The 13,343-nt window shown below is 39.9% G+C and overlaps 1 protein-coding gene across 1 annotated transcript in view; it reads right to left on the reverse strand.

The window, feature by feature from the left end:
- The window catches only part of LOC140686652 (serine/threonine-protein kinase Nek10-like), a 70,123-nt gene that overhangs the window by 41,830 nt on the left and 14,950 nt on the right, over positions 1–13,343 (reverse strand). Inside the window, exons 5-7 of the mRNA XM_072940855.1 lie at positions 8,160–8,343; positions 7,981–8,067; positions 6,455–6,509 (exon numbers count right to left, since the gene is read on the reverse strand). Coding sequence (XP_072796956.1) covers positions 6,455–6,509; positions 7,981–8,067; positions 8,160–8,343 — 326 coding nt within the window. The remainder of the gene's footprint in view (positions 1–6,454; positions 6,510–7,980; positions 8,068–8,159; positions 8,344–13,343) is intronic.

Raw genomic sequence — 13,343 nt, forward strand, 5'->3', positions numbered from 1 at the left:
TTGTGACTATGGCAAAGGCTGTAGGTTTAAGCCAGTAGGTAAGGTTTTAGTCATATTACAGAGAGAGACACAGAATTTACGCTAACAGTCATTTATCTATTAAATGACAAGTATTTGTGACCTGGGGAATGCAAAGATGGGCCAGCCATAGTCTGCTTTCTGCCAGCACATGGTAATAAACACTAATTGATGAATCAACTGATGTTCTTAAGAGGATCATAATACAGTGACCAAAGCTTACTGGGACTTGAGTGCATGTATTAAAGAGGCTGCAGCCTCTGTGTGTATTACCAAATTTTACTCTGTAGAATAATTTCTTGTAAATTGAAATAAAGTGCTATGATACACTGAATTAGAACTATCAACACATATATCAACTAAGTGAGACTATAAAACCCAGACAGAAACTGATAAAGACCAAGCCCATTTGTAATTTTCCCCTAGCAAACTGAGGCAGGAAATTTTACATCATTTAGATCATTGAAAATGATTAAAGTTGTAAATTTCAAAGACCATCCTAATTGTTGAACTTTTAAGCACTTTTTTCATGACACAGACATCAACTCAGCTCTTGGTTAACTCTGTCTATATGCAAATAAAAAATCAAGTAAACATTAACAATAAGGATATTTATTCCACATAATTATTGTAAAATAGATAATATTTTGTGCTCATTAAGACTTTGACCATGAAAAGTCAATTCCATTTTCCTTCTTAACTTCTTCTAATTTTGGAGATGTACATATCAAAATAAGAGACGATTTCCACAAATACTATAATTAACTTCAACATGTGAGTTCAAATCTCTCAAACTGGGAATGTAAAAATGCTACAACCGCTTTAGAAAATACTTTGAGAGTGTCTTAAAAAGTTAAGCATACACCTACATATGACCCAGCCATTTCACTAATAGGTATTTACCCCAAAGGAAAAAAGTGTATGTCCATACAAACACAAGCGTTCATAGCAGCTTTATGTGTAATAGCCAAATACTGGAACTCAAATGTCCATTAACAGATGAACGGATAAACAACCCATGGTATAGCCACACAATGGACTAATACTTAACAGTGAAAAGGAATGAACTGTTGATACACAAAACAACACAGACAGATTTTGAAATAATCATCCTGACTGCAAGAAGTCCAGACAAATGACAGTATGTACTATATAATTCCATGTATATTAAATTATAAAACACAAACCAATCCACAGTGCAGCAAGCAGACCAGTGATTGCCTGGGGTGGGGGGTGAGCAGCAGGAGCAAAGGGGACAAATGGGCACCAGGACACTGTTGAATGGATATGTTCACTATCTTAATCGTGATTTCACAGGATGTGCATACTCAGAACATCTATTTTCACACTTTAAATAAGCGCAGTTTATTCTGTGTGAATTTTACCTCTTTGAAGCTGTTGAAACCAAGTAATTTCTCCCATTCTCATTCAAAACATTTATTCAAAAAGACCATCAAAAGATCTGCGTGCATTCATTAAAAGCAATATTATAAGAAGCATACCATTAAGTTAATTTTCATCTGCCTTTTGTTACTTAATGGATGGAACTTAAAAGTAAGGGAGATGAAGTTATCTTACAGTCCTGTATCTTTAGGAGTGCTAACCAGTTAGCCCTCGAGAGAGTATGAGTGACTGTAGTTAAATCAGCTACTTGGTGACAACTCAAATTGATAAAAATTTGTAGGAGTATCCCAAGGGACACTATTTACAACTCTGCAATCACATGTGAAGAATAAAGATGTAAAATCAAATCTCTGTTCTTGCAAACCAAAGGCATAACTAAAAGCAAATTATCCTGAGTGAATACTGAATGACCTGTTTATTGTCAGGAAAAGTGGGTGACCTGGAAATTCTCCACGGGCTACTCATATACTATTAGAAAAGCTACACTGACACCTCCAGGTCTTCTGGGAATGGCTGCTACATGACATCCTGATACAGGAGACTTAGTACCTGAAGCCCTGGGAATGGAGATTGGAGACTCTGCTTTGAATGAGTGAAAGGCTGCAATTCCAGAGCCAAGGAATGCAGCACTTGCCACTGATTCGATACCTCAGCTTTGCGTATGGCTTCCAGTACTTTTGGAGATTTAGGGATGAAGAGCTGAGATCTGGGAGGAGGCTGGCAAGAAAAGGAGCACAAAGAAATCATTTTCTGGTTTCAAGTGACTTCTGCTAAATAGTTCATAGAAGGAATATGGACTTCTAAGAGCTGGAGCCTCTTTCCAGGCCTTGCCATTAATTATATTCCTGAAAAAATTTTACCAACTGACAATGTCTTGGATCGCATCACCAGGGTGCCTTCCAGTTCAATATCAATTTTTCTTTCATCAGCCTTGAGAATCCAGTACTTCCCGGAGGAGGCAGGAGTTCCCCTTCCTAGTTCCATTTGCTAATGTTGTATCCATTTGCCTGGTCCATTTGCTCAAGAGAGTCTATCTCAAGTGGCTAGGGAGGTGTCTTGGTTCTTTAGCAGGCAATTGGCTTAAAGCTAGCTCCTGGTATCTGAGATGACCGAAGCTGAGCGTATATGCTTACATTTTCTCTCTATACTGTTCAGCCTGAATCAAGACTGAATTCTAAATCCTGGAAGTTGTGCTCAGATCAAGTGTGCTCCTCTCTGTGGCTTCTTTTCATTGGGACCAACTCCCTTGTCCTAGGGGCCAATGAGGCTCCTCCTGGGTCTCATCATAACTGATTTCCCACTGAATGCATGGCACAAAAAAGCCAAAAGTATCCACAGGCTTTATTTTCCATTTATCTTTATTATATTTTGTAGCTCTGCCATCTTCTTTCGGATTCTAACTTTACATTTAGCTTTTAAATACAGTGCGGGAGGGTTTTATGTATTATACCAATAAACCAAGAAACCCAGGATAATTCTAAATAAATTAGGTTGCAAATAACTTCAGCCTCATTTAATGCCTTTTAAAGAATTATAAATGTATGTTGGAGTGGTCTCCTTTTAATTCATAGAAGCTCTGGGGGTAACCTGGAAGGAAGTCAAAAAGTTACTCACATTCTCTCCTCTTATTTGGTATGAATTGTAGGCTATCTCTTGCCATGTATTTTCTTGTCATTCTGCCTGTGTCTCCCCTACACTGTGAGTTCCCTGAGAGGTGATAGCATGCCTTAAACCAGCCTGTGCTCCGTGATGGGTGTCACACTGGCCCACAAACAGCGCAGCTTTAGCTCAGATTCTATTCACCAGTTCACATATGCACATGCCTTCTGACTCTTCAGCCTCAACACTGGGGCCATTTCCCCCTGTTGACTTGGTCATTAACCCAAGTTAAAGCCCACTCTGTAGTGTCCCTGTTTCTGTGACCTTCAGATTACACTTCCACTTTCTGTTAATTCAAGTTTATTCAATTTGCTAGAAATGTTTAGACAATGATGACCTTTTAAAGTCTATTTCAAGCTCTGACATGCATACTATATATGTTTCTTTTGTTTTTGAAGGGTTGGATTTCAACTGAACTCTTGCAAATAAGACAACTTTTCATGCATCCTTTCAGTTAAAAAGGACTAGAATTATTTGGCAATGCTAAGATTCCTAAATTCACCTGACTGAAAATTTCCAGCTTAATAAAAATTTCTCTTAACTGGGGAATGCACTCATATGTCATAATTTATTTTTGTACTAAAATACTTGTTTTCTATCTCTTCTATGTACTTAAGCAACTTTGTATTACTGAGTAAAGTATCCAATAATACAGAAAAAAGTCTTTTGAAGATGTTCTAAAAAATATAAATAATCACAAAACTTAAAAGGGAATAGTTAGATTCCAAAGTGCACTTGTTAATTCTTTTAGGGGAGGACATGGAACCCTCTCTCACGTGCAGACAGACCAGCTCACAGAAGTCTACTGAACTCATAACGTGGTTGAGGTACAGAAACTCTGGTGCCGGAGTTGAGGACACAGCTACTCCATGGTGCCAATCAGACCCCCAGCTCCATGGCCAAGCTCACATCTCCCACTCCTGTCCCCTTACTTGCTGGGCTGAGCCAGCAACAGCTCCCATGTTCCAGGCTCCTGCGTGTGGCGTCCTTGTCTGCAGCAACTGGAAGCAGAGCTTCCAGGGTCAGGGATGGGGACCCAGAGATGGGGGATCTTCTAACCCAGGCCCAGTCCCCACCATCATTTATTCTGGTTCCCTTGAGGGGCTGGACTGTCTCTCTCCCCACTGCTCTCTGTCTTCTAACCACTGCTTCTCCGCACCTTGGCCCACTGAAGAACACTGTGGGCTCCTACGGGATTCCTTGCTGACGTAACTGGTATATTTCACACTCTGATACATTTTTTGGATTTTGCTACTAGCAACACTGGAAAAGATTTAGGAAATAAAAAGGCTGTACCCTAACCCTTCCTGACTTTCACTTGGAAAAGATAAAGTTATCAGTGAGGTGGTATCTTTGACCCAACAGAATTGATTTTCCACGTGCGCCTTCCTTTGCCGCCTAACTGAAGGCCTCGGGACTTGGCCAGGCAGGTTCTCCATCCTGAAGTTCATTTCCACGATGCTTTTCCCAGCACCCTCGAACCCAGCACTGATTGTGGCCCCATCTGGACTGCTCGGCATGCACACAGCCCCTGGAGGGACCTGAAGGGACTCGGCCCTCCCCACAGCAGTGACAGGGCCTGATCCAAGCCAGGCTGACCCGACTCTCTCGCATTGGATCCTAAGAGAGGTGACAGAGAGAAGGAACAAATGAGCTGGGAGATCGTTTGGCCCAGCGTCACAGCCTTCACAATTCTTCCAGGAGTGCCTCCTCCACAGTCTTCCTGGGCCGACATGGCTCCTGCCCATTGGTAGGTTGATTCTGTGGGTTCCTAATTCTGTGAGCCCCCATGGCCTTCTAATGAAGCCTGTTACACAGGTCAGCCCGAGTCAGGATCTCCTGCTGCACCCACAAAGCCCGACTGGTAAAGCAGATCCACAGCCTCAGCCTTTTATCACCAGCCCTCAGCCACTGCCTCGGCCAGCATCACCCGCGGCTCCACGCCTGCGGGCTGTCACCACCACTGACACGGACCCAGCCTGCACTGGTGCTGCAGACCCGGAGCTGTGGGCAGCCCTTCCACCTCTCCCTGCTTAGTCTCCTGCCAACTCAGTACCGGCTCTTCATAGTTGACCATACTCCTGAGTCTAGATCATCCTCTCGGCAGCAGACCTGGAACTTCACGTAATAAATAGAAACCACCAAGCGTAATCATCCTCTTCTTTGCCTCCTGAGCTGAGTGTTATCTTTGCCTCCCTTTCTTCAGACACAGATGAAGTGTTGTCCCTCCTGCCTTCCCAGGCCTGCTCTCTGGCTCCAGCTGCTCAGTTCTCCTCTGTCTTCAGTCTCCCCTCAGGCCACTCACCCACAGTCATCCTGATTCTAGAAGGCCTTTCCCATCAAACATTCCCCACCAGGTCACGGCCCAGCTCACACCTCACCTTCTCCAACTTGCTCCTCACCCCTGCCTCTGCAATTCACAAAAACCACCAGTCAGGGTTTTGCTCCCACCAACCTCAACTAAGGCCACTGAATTGCTCTTGTGAAGGTCACCAGGGACTTGCAAAAAGCCAGATCAGAGAGTTTCATTTTAGTCCTTAGCCCAAGAAACAACTGTGGCAGATAGTGCTAAGTTGCTGCAAAATAAAAATCTTTTAGAACCAAATGCACCAACTGTCCTCATTCTACCTTGCAGCTAAATGTGTTCACGTGACTAAGTCCTGGTCAGTGACCAGAAGGGAAGGGAATGACATCTGGGTCACATCCCTAAAAGGAATGGCATTTCCCGACTTCCACATCCAACTGCCTGCCACCTGGGTTGTGGCTGTGACATGGTCCACCTCTGACACATCTGCCATGAACGTGAGACCTACACCCTGGGGATGTGGAAAAACAAGACGTAAGGAGCCAGGGCCCCAGTGATCTCAGGAAGCACAACTGCCCTACCTCCCTGAGCTCAGCGAGACTGACTGAGGGGCTGAGGATAACAGGGCCAGTTCAAGCCCCAAGCCCCAGCTTAGTACCCCTCCCAGTATGCTCCATGGTAGAGTCAGCTCTGGCAGGGTGGGCTTCAACAGCCTCCAGGACCGCACGCCCATGGTAGCCTTTGCAATCGGGTATCAGTCTAGCCACCAAAACCTCAGCTCGGCAGAGTCTAGAAGCATAAACTGACAGGTATATATAGAATAGATAAACAAGAGAAGATTATACTGTACAGCACAGGGAAATATATACAAGATCTTGGGGTAGCTCATGGTGAAAAAGTATGCAACAATGACTATATGTATGTTCATGTATAACTGAAAATTGTGCGCTACACTGGAAATTCACACAATGTTGTAAACTGACTGTAACTCAGTAACATAAAATTTTAACAAAAATTTAAAAAATAAAAATAAAAATATTTCCAGGAGCTCAGTGTGTACATACTTACTTTGTTTGGGATTGTCCTTCTCCTCCTGAAGCACTGAAACTTATCTTTAAAGTGCCTGAAACAAGAAAATAAAAATATCTTCACATTTTCCTGCTGCAAATGTTTTATTTATTTCCTCATTCATTTGTTTAAATAATCTCTAAGCAACTGTACCTACTGTGAAGACTGTCCTCCCTTAGGAAAGCATCAGCTGAAATATCATGTTGCAAATTACTATTTACTTGACAGGTTTTTTAAGGGTCTATCCCTAAAGAAAAGGTGCTAAAGAAAGAAACACCATTATTATCAGCTAACAAAGTACAATAAAGTATTTATGTCAAAATCATCCTAAATCCCTTGCCAAGCAGCGATAAGTAACCACATGCAAATTAAGGGTCCAGCTTTCCCTTCCTGACTTCCCCACCGACCCCTTGTCCTTGTTACTGGGGATGGACAACCCTGAGTTCATCTCAAAACAGTCAGTGATTAATTGCTTCCAGGTTTTGCTACATATGTTTAAATGCATGAGTATTCTTATTGCAAAATATTTATGTTTTCCCAGTTGGAAATCAAGATATTTTATTTAGCAGCCTGGAATTTATAGGAAAAACAGAACAGGGTGTTGGAAATCGTGACTGTCCCAGAAAAACCAGAACATCTATTCTCCATTTTGATGAACCAATTAATTTTGGAAAGGGATGAAGAATGAAACAAAATCCTTAGGCTTTTATTCTGATGCTCAGAGAGAACATCCTAAACCTTCTTTTACGAAATGTTCGCAGTGTAGTCACTGATGAGACGGGATTATTTACACTTAATCAATTTCAGAGTATTTCTACTTATCCTCTTTAATATTCCATCAACTTACTCTTTAAAAGAATCATTCTTATCTCTCCATTAACTATTTTAGCTGGTCTTTTCTTTCAGTTTCAGATTTGTTGGGTGAGATTTGTTGAGTCAACTGAATCCTATCTTTCTATAAGGAACATTCTTTACACTCTATTTAAATGTATCTTGACAATTTTCTTTACTGTTTCAATTTAAGAGTAAAGATTCACTTTTACTGAATTTACCTAGCATTTTCCTGTAATTCTACACAATTAAAACATTTATTTTACTTTAGAGTTTTAAGTATAATACATCCCTTTGCATTACTTTAAATAAAGTTGTATGAAACAGTCTACACCAAGATGAATTTCTTCTCCAGGTTTCTAACCTCCAATCAACAGACTCATAGAAGGTCACCTCCATTATTCCTTGGGTTGTTAAGTCTGTTTCCAAATAAGTTATCTCCACTCCCCAGTTAGAACCTGCATTTGCTGCAAGAAATAAGGAAACTATTCATTTGACAGGAGGCAGTGGAAGACCACACTGCTGTTGGCCTCTGGGCTTTGTCAGAGTGACAGACACACATGTCCTAATAAATGTGCACTGCACCTAGGAAGCAAACCACTCAGTTATATGTGTGGTGACAACTACCTGACTCCTGGGTACCAGTCCCAAACCACTACCTTCTGGAACCCTACAAACAGAAAAAGAAGCTTTACTGAATGTAGATTCCTTCAAAGGGCTTGAACTGGAGATGCTGGAGTTATCCAAAATGTCCAATTCATCATCGAGCTCTGAATATATATCTGCACATTAATAAAAAATAAAAAGTAAATGAACCATGAAACAGAAGGGAGTCAAGGGTTCATTCATGCTATAACCTTTTCACTAGAAATACCTTTGTCAATATTTTCCAGGTTGAAAGTATCATCTGACAAGATTCTGTCACAGGCCCTATCTTCGTCCTTCCCACAGGGGGCCTGGAAGCCCTCAGGGAGCAGGTCTGAGCTTTCTGAAAGCTCACTTTTCAGGCTGCCTGCTCCACTGCTGCTGCTACTCAAGCTTGCCTTCTCAAAGGTTTCCTGAAAGAGAAATTCTGTTTTTAATACCCACTTCTTTCTTTCTTCTGTGGGACCTAAACCTCATTAGAATATATCTTAAAAGGGCTAAAGTATCATTACAAATATTGGTGCAGAAGTCACATCAGTGGGTCCACTGACACATATGCTATAAAGTTCATGGAGTCCATGATGACAAAAAAAGTGGGTCTGCAAGCTACCACTGGACAAAAAAGAATGGGTGTGGCAAAGTGTTTAGTTGCAAAGGTCTGTGCTGTCTGGTGAAAGAAAAGTTAGCACTAAGGAATAGATGTGCAGAACAATTCTGGATGTAGGTGGCCAAGATGCAAGAGTAGAAATGTGCTGGGCTCACCTCCTCCCTCAGGCATACCACAATGCCAAGCACTTACAGAGCAACTGGTGGTGAGAAAGACTCGAATCCAGAAGAAAATATGTTCTACAACTAAAGGTATAAAGAAGGGGCAGTTGGATCAGGGTGACAGACTAGAAGGATGTGGAACTCATCTCCTCACATAAATACATCAAAAACACTTCTACTTTTGGAATATAGTGCTCACAGAATGCTTAACTCTGACAGAATATCTCATACAATCAAAACTTCTCATATGAGACAGATCACCATGTAACTGGGTGGGACAAAAAAAAAAGAATCGGGATGGCACCTGTGCCCCTGGGAGGGAGCTATGGAAGAGGGAAACTTCCCTCACCTTTGGAAGCCTATTCACCAGTCGGGAGACTAGCTGGGACAGAAGGGAACTTCAGAGGCTCAGAGGAGAGAGCAGTCCTCGATATGCAGCAGACAGAACAGGGGGCCCAGCACAGAGGATGTGTGCCATCTTGCTCATTCTCCAGCCTAAGACACATGTCCACTAGTGTGTGGTGGCTAGGTGCTGACCTGGGCTTCAGAGGAAAGACTCCAGGGAGAGAAGTGGGGTTGGCTGGGTGGAGACAGCCTGAAGGGGCTGGAGTGTGGTACAGGCCACAACTGAGAGAGTGTGAAAGGGAGCCTGCATCTGCCATAAAGAGCCCCACAGTTAACAAGCACACACAAAGGGAGGGGCAGGACACTGACTGCAGCAGAAAGAATGAAAAAAGATGAAGGCAATATAAGAGACCCATGGGAAAATATAAAGCATGCCAATCTATGCATGATAGAGGCCCGAGAAGGAGAAGGGAAAAGGGGGTCAAAACATATTTGAAACAATTATGACTGAAAACTTTCTAACGCTGTAGAAGGAAACAAATATCTAGGTACAGGAAGTGGAGAAGGTCTCAAGTAAGATGAACCCAAAGAGAACTAAGGCATATTAAAATTTAAATGGCAAAATTCAAAGCTAAAGAGAGGATTCAAAGGCAGCAAGAGGAAAACAAAGAGTTAGCTTCAAGGGGTCCCCTCCTATAAGGCTATCAGCTGATTTCTCTACAGAAATGTTGCAGGCCAGAAGGGAGTGGCAAGGTACATCCAAAGTCCTGGCAGAGAAAAACCTGCAACCTAGGATACCATGCCCAGAAACGTTAATATTTAGATTAGGGGAGACAGATAATTTCTCAGACAACTAAAAATTAAAATAGAACAATACTAAACCTATCCTAAAATAAATATTGGAAGGTCCTCTCTGAGTAGAAAAGAAGCAAGAATCTATAGAAAAGAAAACTGTAACTAGAAAAGCAAATGATAACTACCATGAACAGCAGAAAGATAAACATGAAGATGTAAAAGAGAACATCAAATCACAAAATGTGGACGAGGTGAATAATAAAATGCAGATTCTTTCTTTTTTTTTAATAACGTATTTGAGCTAACATGATGACCAGTCTAAACCAAGTATATATAATAATGGGTTAACATATATGAAAAACATGGTAACCACAAACCAAAACCATATAATAGAGTCACAAAAACCCAAAAGAAGAGAACTCAACTATAATATGAAAAACATCAAACCACAAAAGAAAAAGAAACAAGGAAGAAATATAAAACCAACAGGAAAACATGGTTTAAAATGGCAATAAATACGTATCTATCAATAACCACTTTAAATGTCAATGAACTAAATGTTCCAATCAATAGGCAAAGGGTAGGAGATGGATAATAAAATAAGAGCCTACAATATGCTGCTCTTAGACTTCAATACAAAAAATATATAAAATACACTGCTTACTAGACACTCACTTTAGGGTAAAGGTCACACAGATTGAAAATGAGAGGATGGAAAAAGATATGTCATGTAAACAGAAATGAAAAGAAAGCAGGGGTAGCAATACTCGTATCAGACAAAACAGACTTTAAAACAAAGGGCGTAAAGAAAGATAAGGATGGACACTAGCTAATGATAAAGGAACAAGAAGATGAGGATATTACACTCATTAACATATATGCACCCAATATAGGAGCAGCTAAATATATAAAGAAAATACTAACTGACATAAAGGGAGAAACTGATGTGAATACAGTAATAGTAGGAGACTTTAATACCCCACCAACATCACTGGACAGATCCTCCAGACAGAAAACCAGTAACACAATGGAATACTAAATGACACAACAGATCATTTAGACTAATTTAAATTTTCAGGATATTACATTTGAAAAAGAAAAGCCAGAACACACATTCTTTTCAAGTGCACATGGAACATTCTTTAGACTAGAACAAACACTAGGTCACAAAACAAGCCTCAACAAATTTAAGAGGACAGAAATTACATCAAGTATCTTTTCTGATCACAACTACATGAGATTAGAAAACAACTAGAGTGAGAAGAAAAACAGTTGCCTGGAGACTAAACAACATGCTACTAAAAAACAAATGGGTCAACAATAAAATCAAAGAGGAAGTTTAAAAATCCCTTAAAACAAATGACAACGAAAACACAACCACAGAAGATCTATGAGATGCAGCAAAAGCAGTCCTAAGAGGGAAGTTATCAGTGATAAAGGCCTTCCTCAAAAAACAAGAAAAAACTCAAATAACCAACCTAACCTACCACCTAAAAGAATTACAAAAAGGAGAACAAATAAAACCTAAAGCTAGTAAAAGGAAAGAAATAATAAAGATCAGAGAGGAAATAAATAAAATAGAAAATAAAAAAAAAACAATCAAATCAAGAGCTGTTTTTTTTTAAAGACTAAACAAAATAAAAAACCTCTGGCCATGTTCACCAAGAAGAAAAGAGAAAGAGAAATCAAAAAACAAATTAAGAAATGAAAGGGGAAAATCCTCAACAAAATATTAGCAAACAGAATCCAAAAACACATAAAAAAATTATACAACATTATCAAGTTGGGTTCATCTCAGGGACACAAGGATGGTTCAACATATGCAAATGAATCAAAGTGATACACCACATCAACAAGAGAAAGGACAAAATCACATGATCATCTCAATAGACGCAGAAAAAGCATTTGATAAAATTAAAAACCTATTTATGATAAAAACTCTTATCAAAGTGGGTATAGAGGGAACATATCTCAACATAATAAAACCTATTAAAAACCTATAGCAAGCATAATACTCAAAGGTGAAAAGCTGAAAGACTTCCCACTAAAATCTGGAAAGGGACAAGGGTGCCCATTCTCATCACTTCTATTCAATATAGTACTAGAAGTCCTAGCCATAGCAATTAGACAAGAAAAAAAAAATAAAAGGGATCCAAATTAGAAGAGAAGAGGTAAAACTGTCATTACATGCAGATGACATGTTACTATATATATAAAAACTCTAAAGGCTCCACACAGAAACTACTAGAGCTGATAAAGGATTCAGCAAGGTAGAAGGATGCAACATCAACATACAGAAATCGGCTATATCTCTTTACACTAACAAAGAAATAGCAGGAGCAGAAAGTAAAGAAACAATCCCTTTTAAAACTACATCCCCAAAAATAAATACTTAGGAATAAACCTGGCCAAGGAAGTGAAAGATTTATACATGGAGAACTACAAAACACTGACTAAGAAAATTAAAGATGACTTAAAGAAATGGAAAGATATCCCATGCTCTTGGATTGGAAGAATCAATATTGTTAAAATGGTCACACTGCCCAAGACAATCTACAGATTTAATGCAATACCTATCAAATTACCCAGGGCATATTTCACAGAACTAGAACAAATCTTAATAAAATTTATATGGAACAATCAAAGACCTAGAATTGCCAAAGCATTACTGAAGAGAAAGAAAGAGGCTGGAGGAATAACTCTCCCAGACTTCAGACAATACTACAGAGCTACAGTCATCAAGACAGCATGGTATTGGTACAAAAACAGACATATAGACCAATAGAAAAGAATAGAGAGCCCAGAAATGAGCCCACAAACTTTTGGTCAACTAATCTTTGACAAAGGAGGCAAGAACATACAATGGAATAAAGACAGTCTCTTCAGCAAATGGTGTTGGGAAAACTGGACAGCAGCATGCACATCAAGAAATTAGAATACTCCCTCACACCATACACAAAAATAAACTCAAAATGGCTTAAAGACCTAAATATAAGACAAGATACTATAAACCTCTTAGAAGAAAATACAGGCAAAACATTATTGGACACAAATCTCAGCAATGTTCTCCTAGGGCCGTCAACTCAAGCAATAGAAATAAAGGCAAATATAAACAAATGGGACCTAATTAAATGTATAAGCTTTTGCACAGCAAAGGAAATCATAAGTGAAACAAAAAGACAACCTATGGAATGGGAGAAAATATTTGCAAAAAGTGAGACTGACAAGGGCTTAATTTCCAGAATATATAAATAGCTCACGCATCTTAATAATAAAAAAGTAAACAACCCAGTCCAAAAATGGGCAGAAGACCTAAACAAACAATTCTCCAATGAAGACATACAAATGGCCAATAGGCAGATGAAAAATGCTCAATATTGCTAATTATCAGAGAAATGCAGAACAAAACTACAATGAGGTATCACCTCACACCAGTCAGAATGCCCATCATTCAAAAGTCCACAAATGATAAATGCTGGAGAGGCTGTGGAGAAAGGGGAACCCT

This window comes from Vicugna pacos, chromosome 17, assembly GCF_048564905.1.
Source record: "Vicugna pacos chromosome 17, VicPac4, whole genome shotgun sequence".
Classification (NCBI taxonomy): Eukaryota; Metazoa; Chordata; class Mammalia; order Artiodactyla; family Camelidae; genus Vicugna; species Vicugna pacos.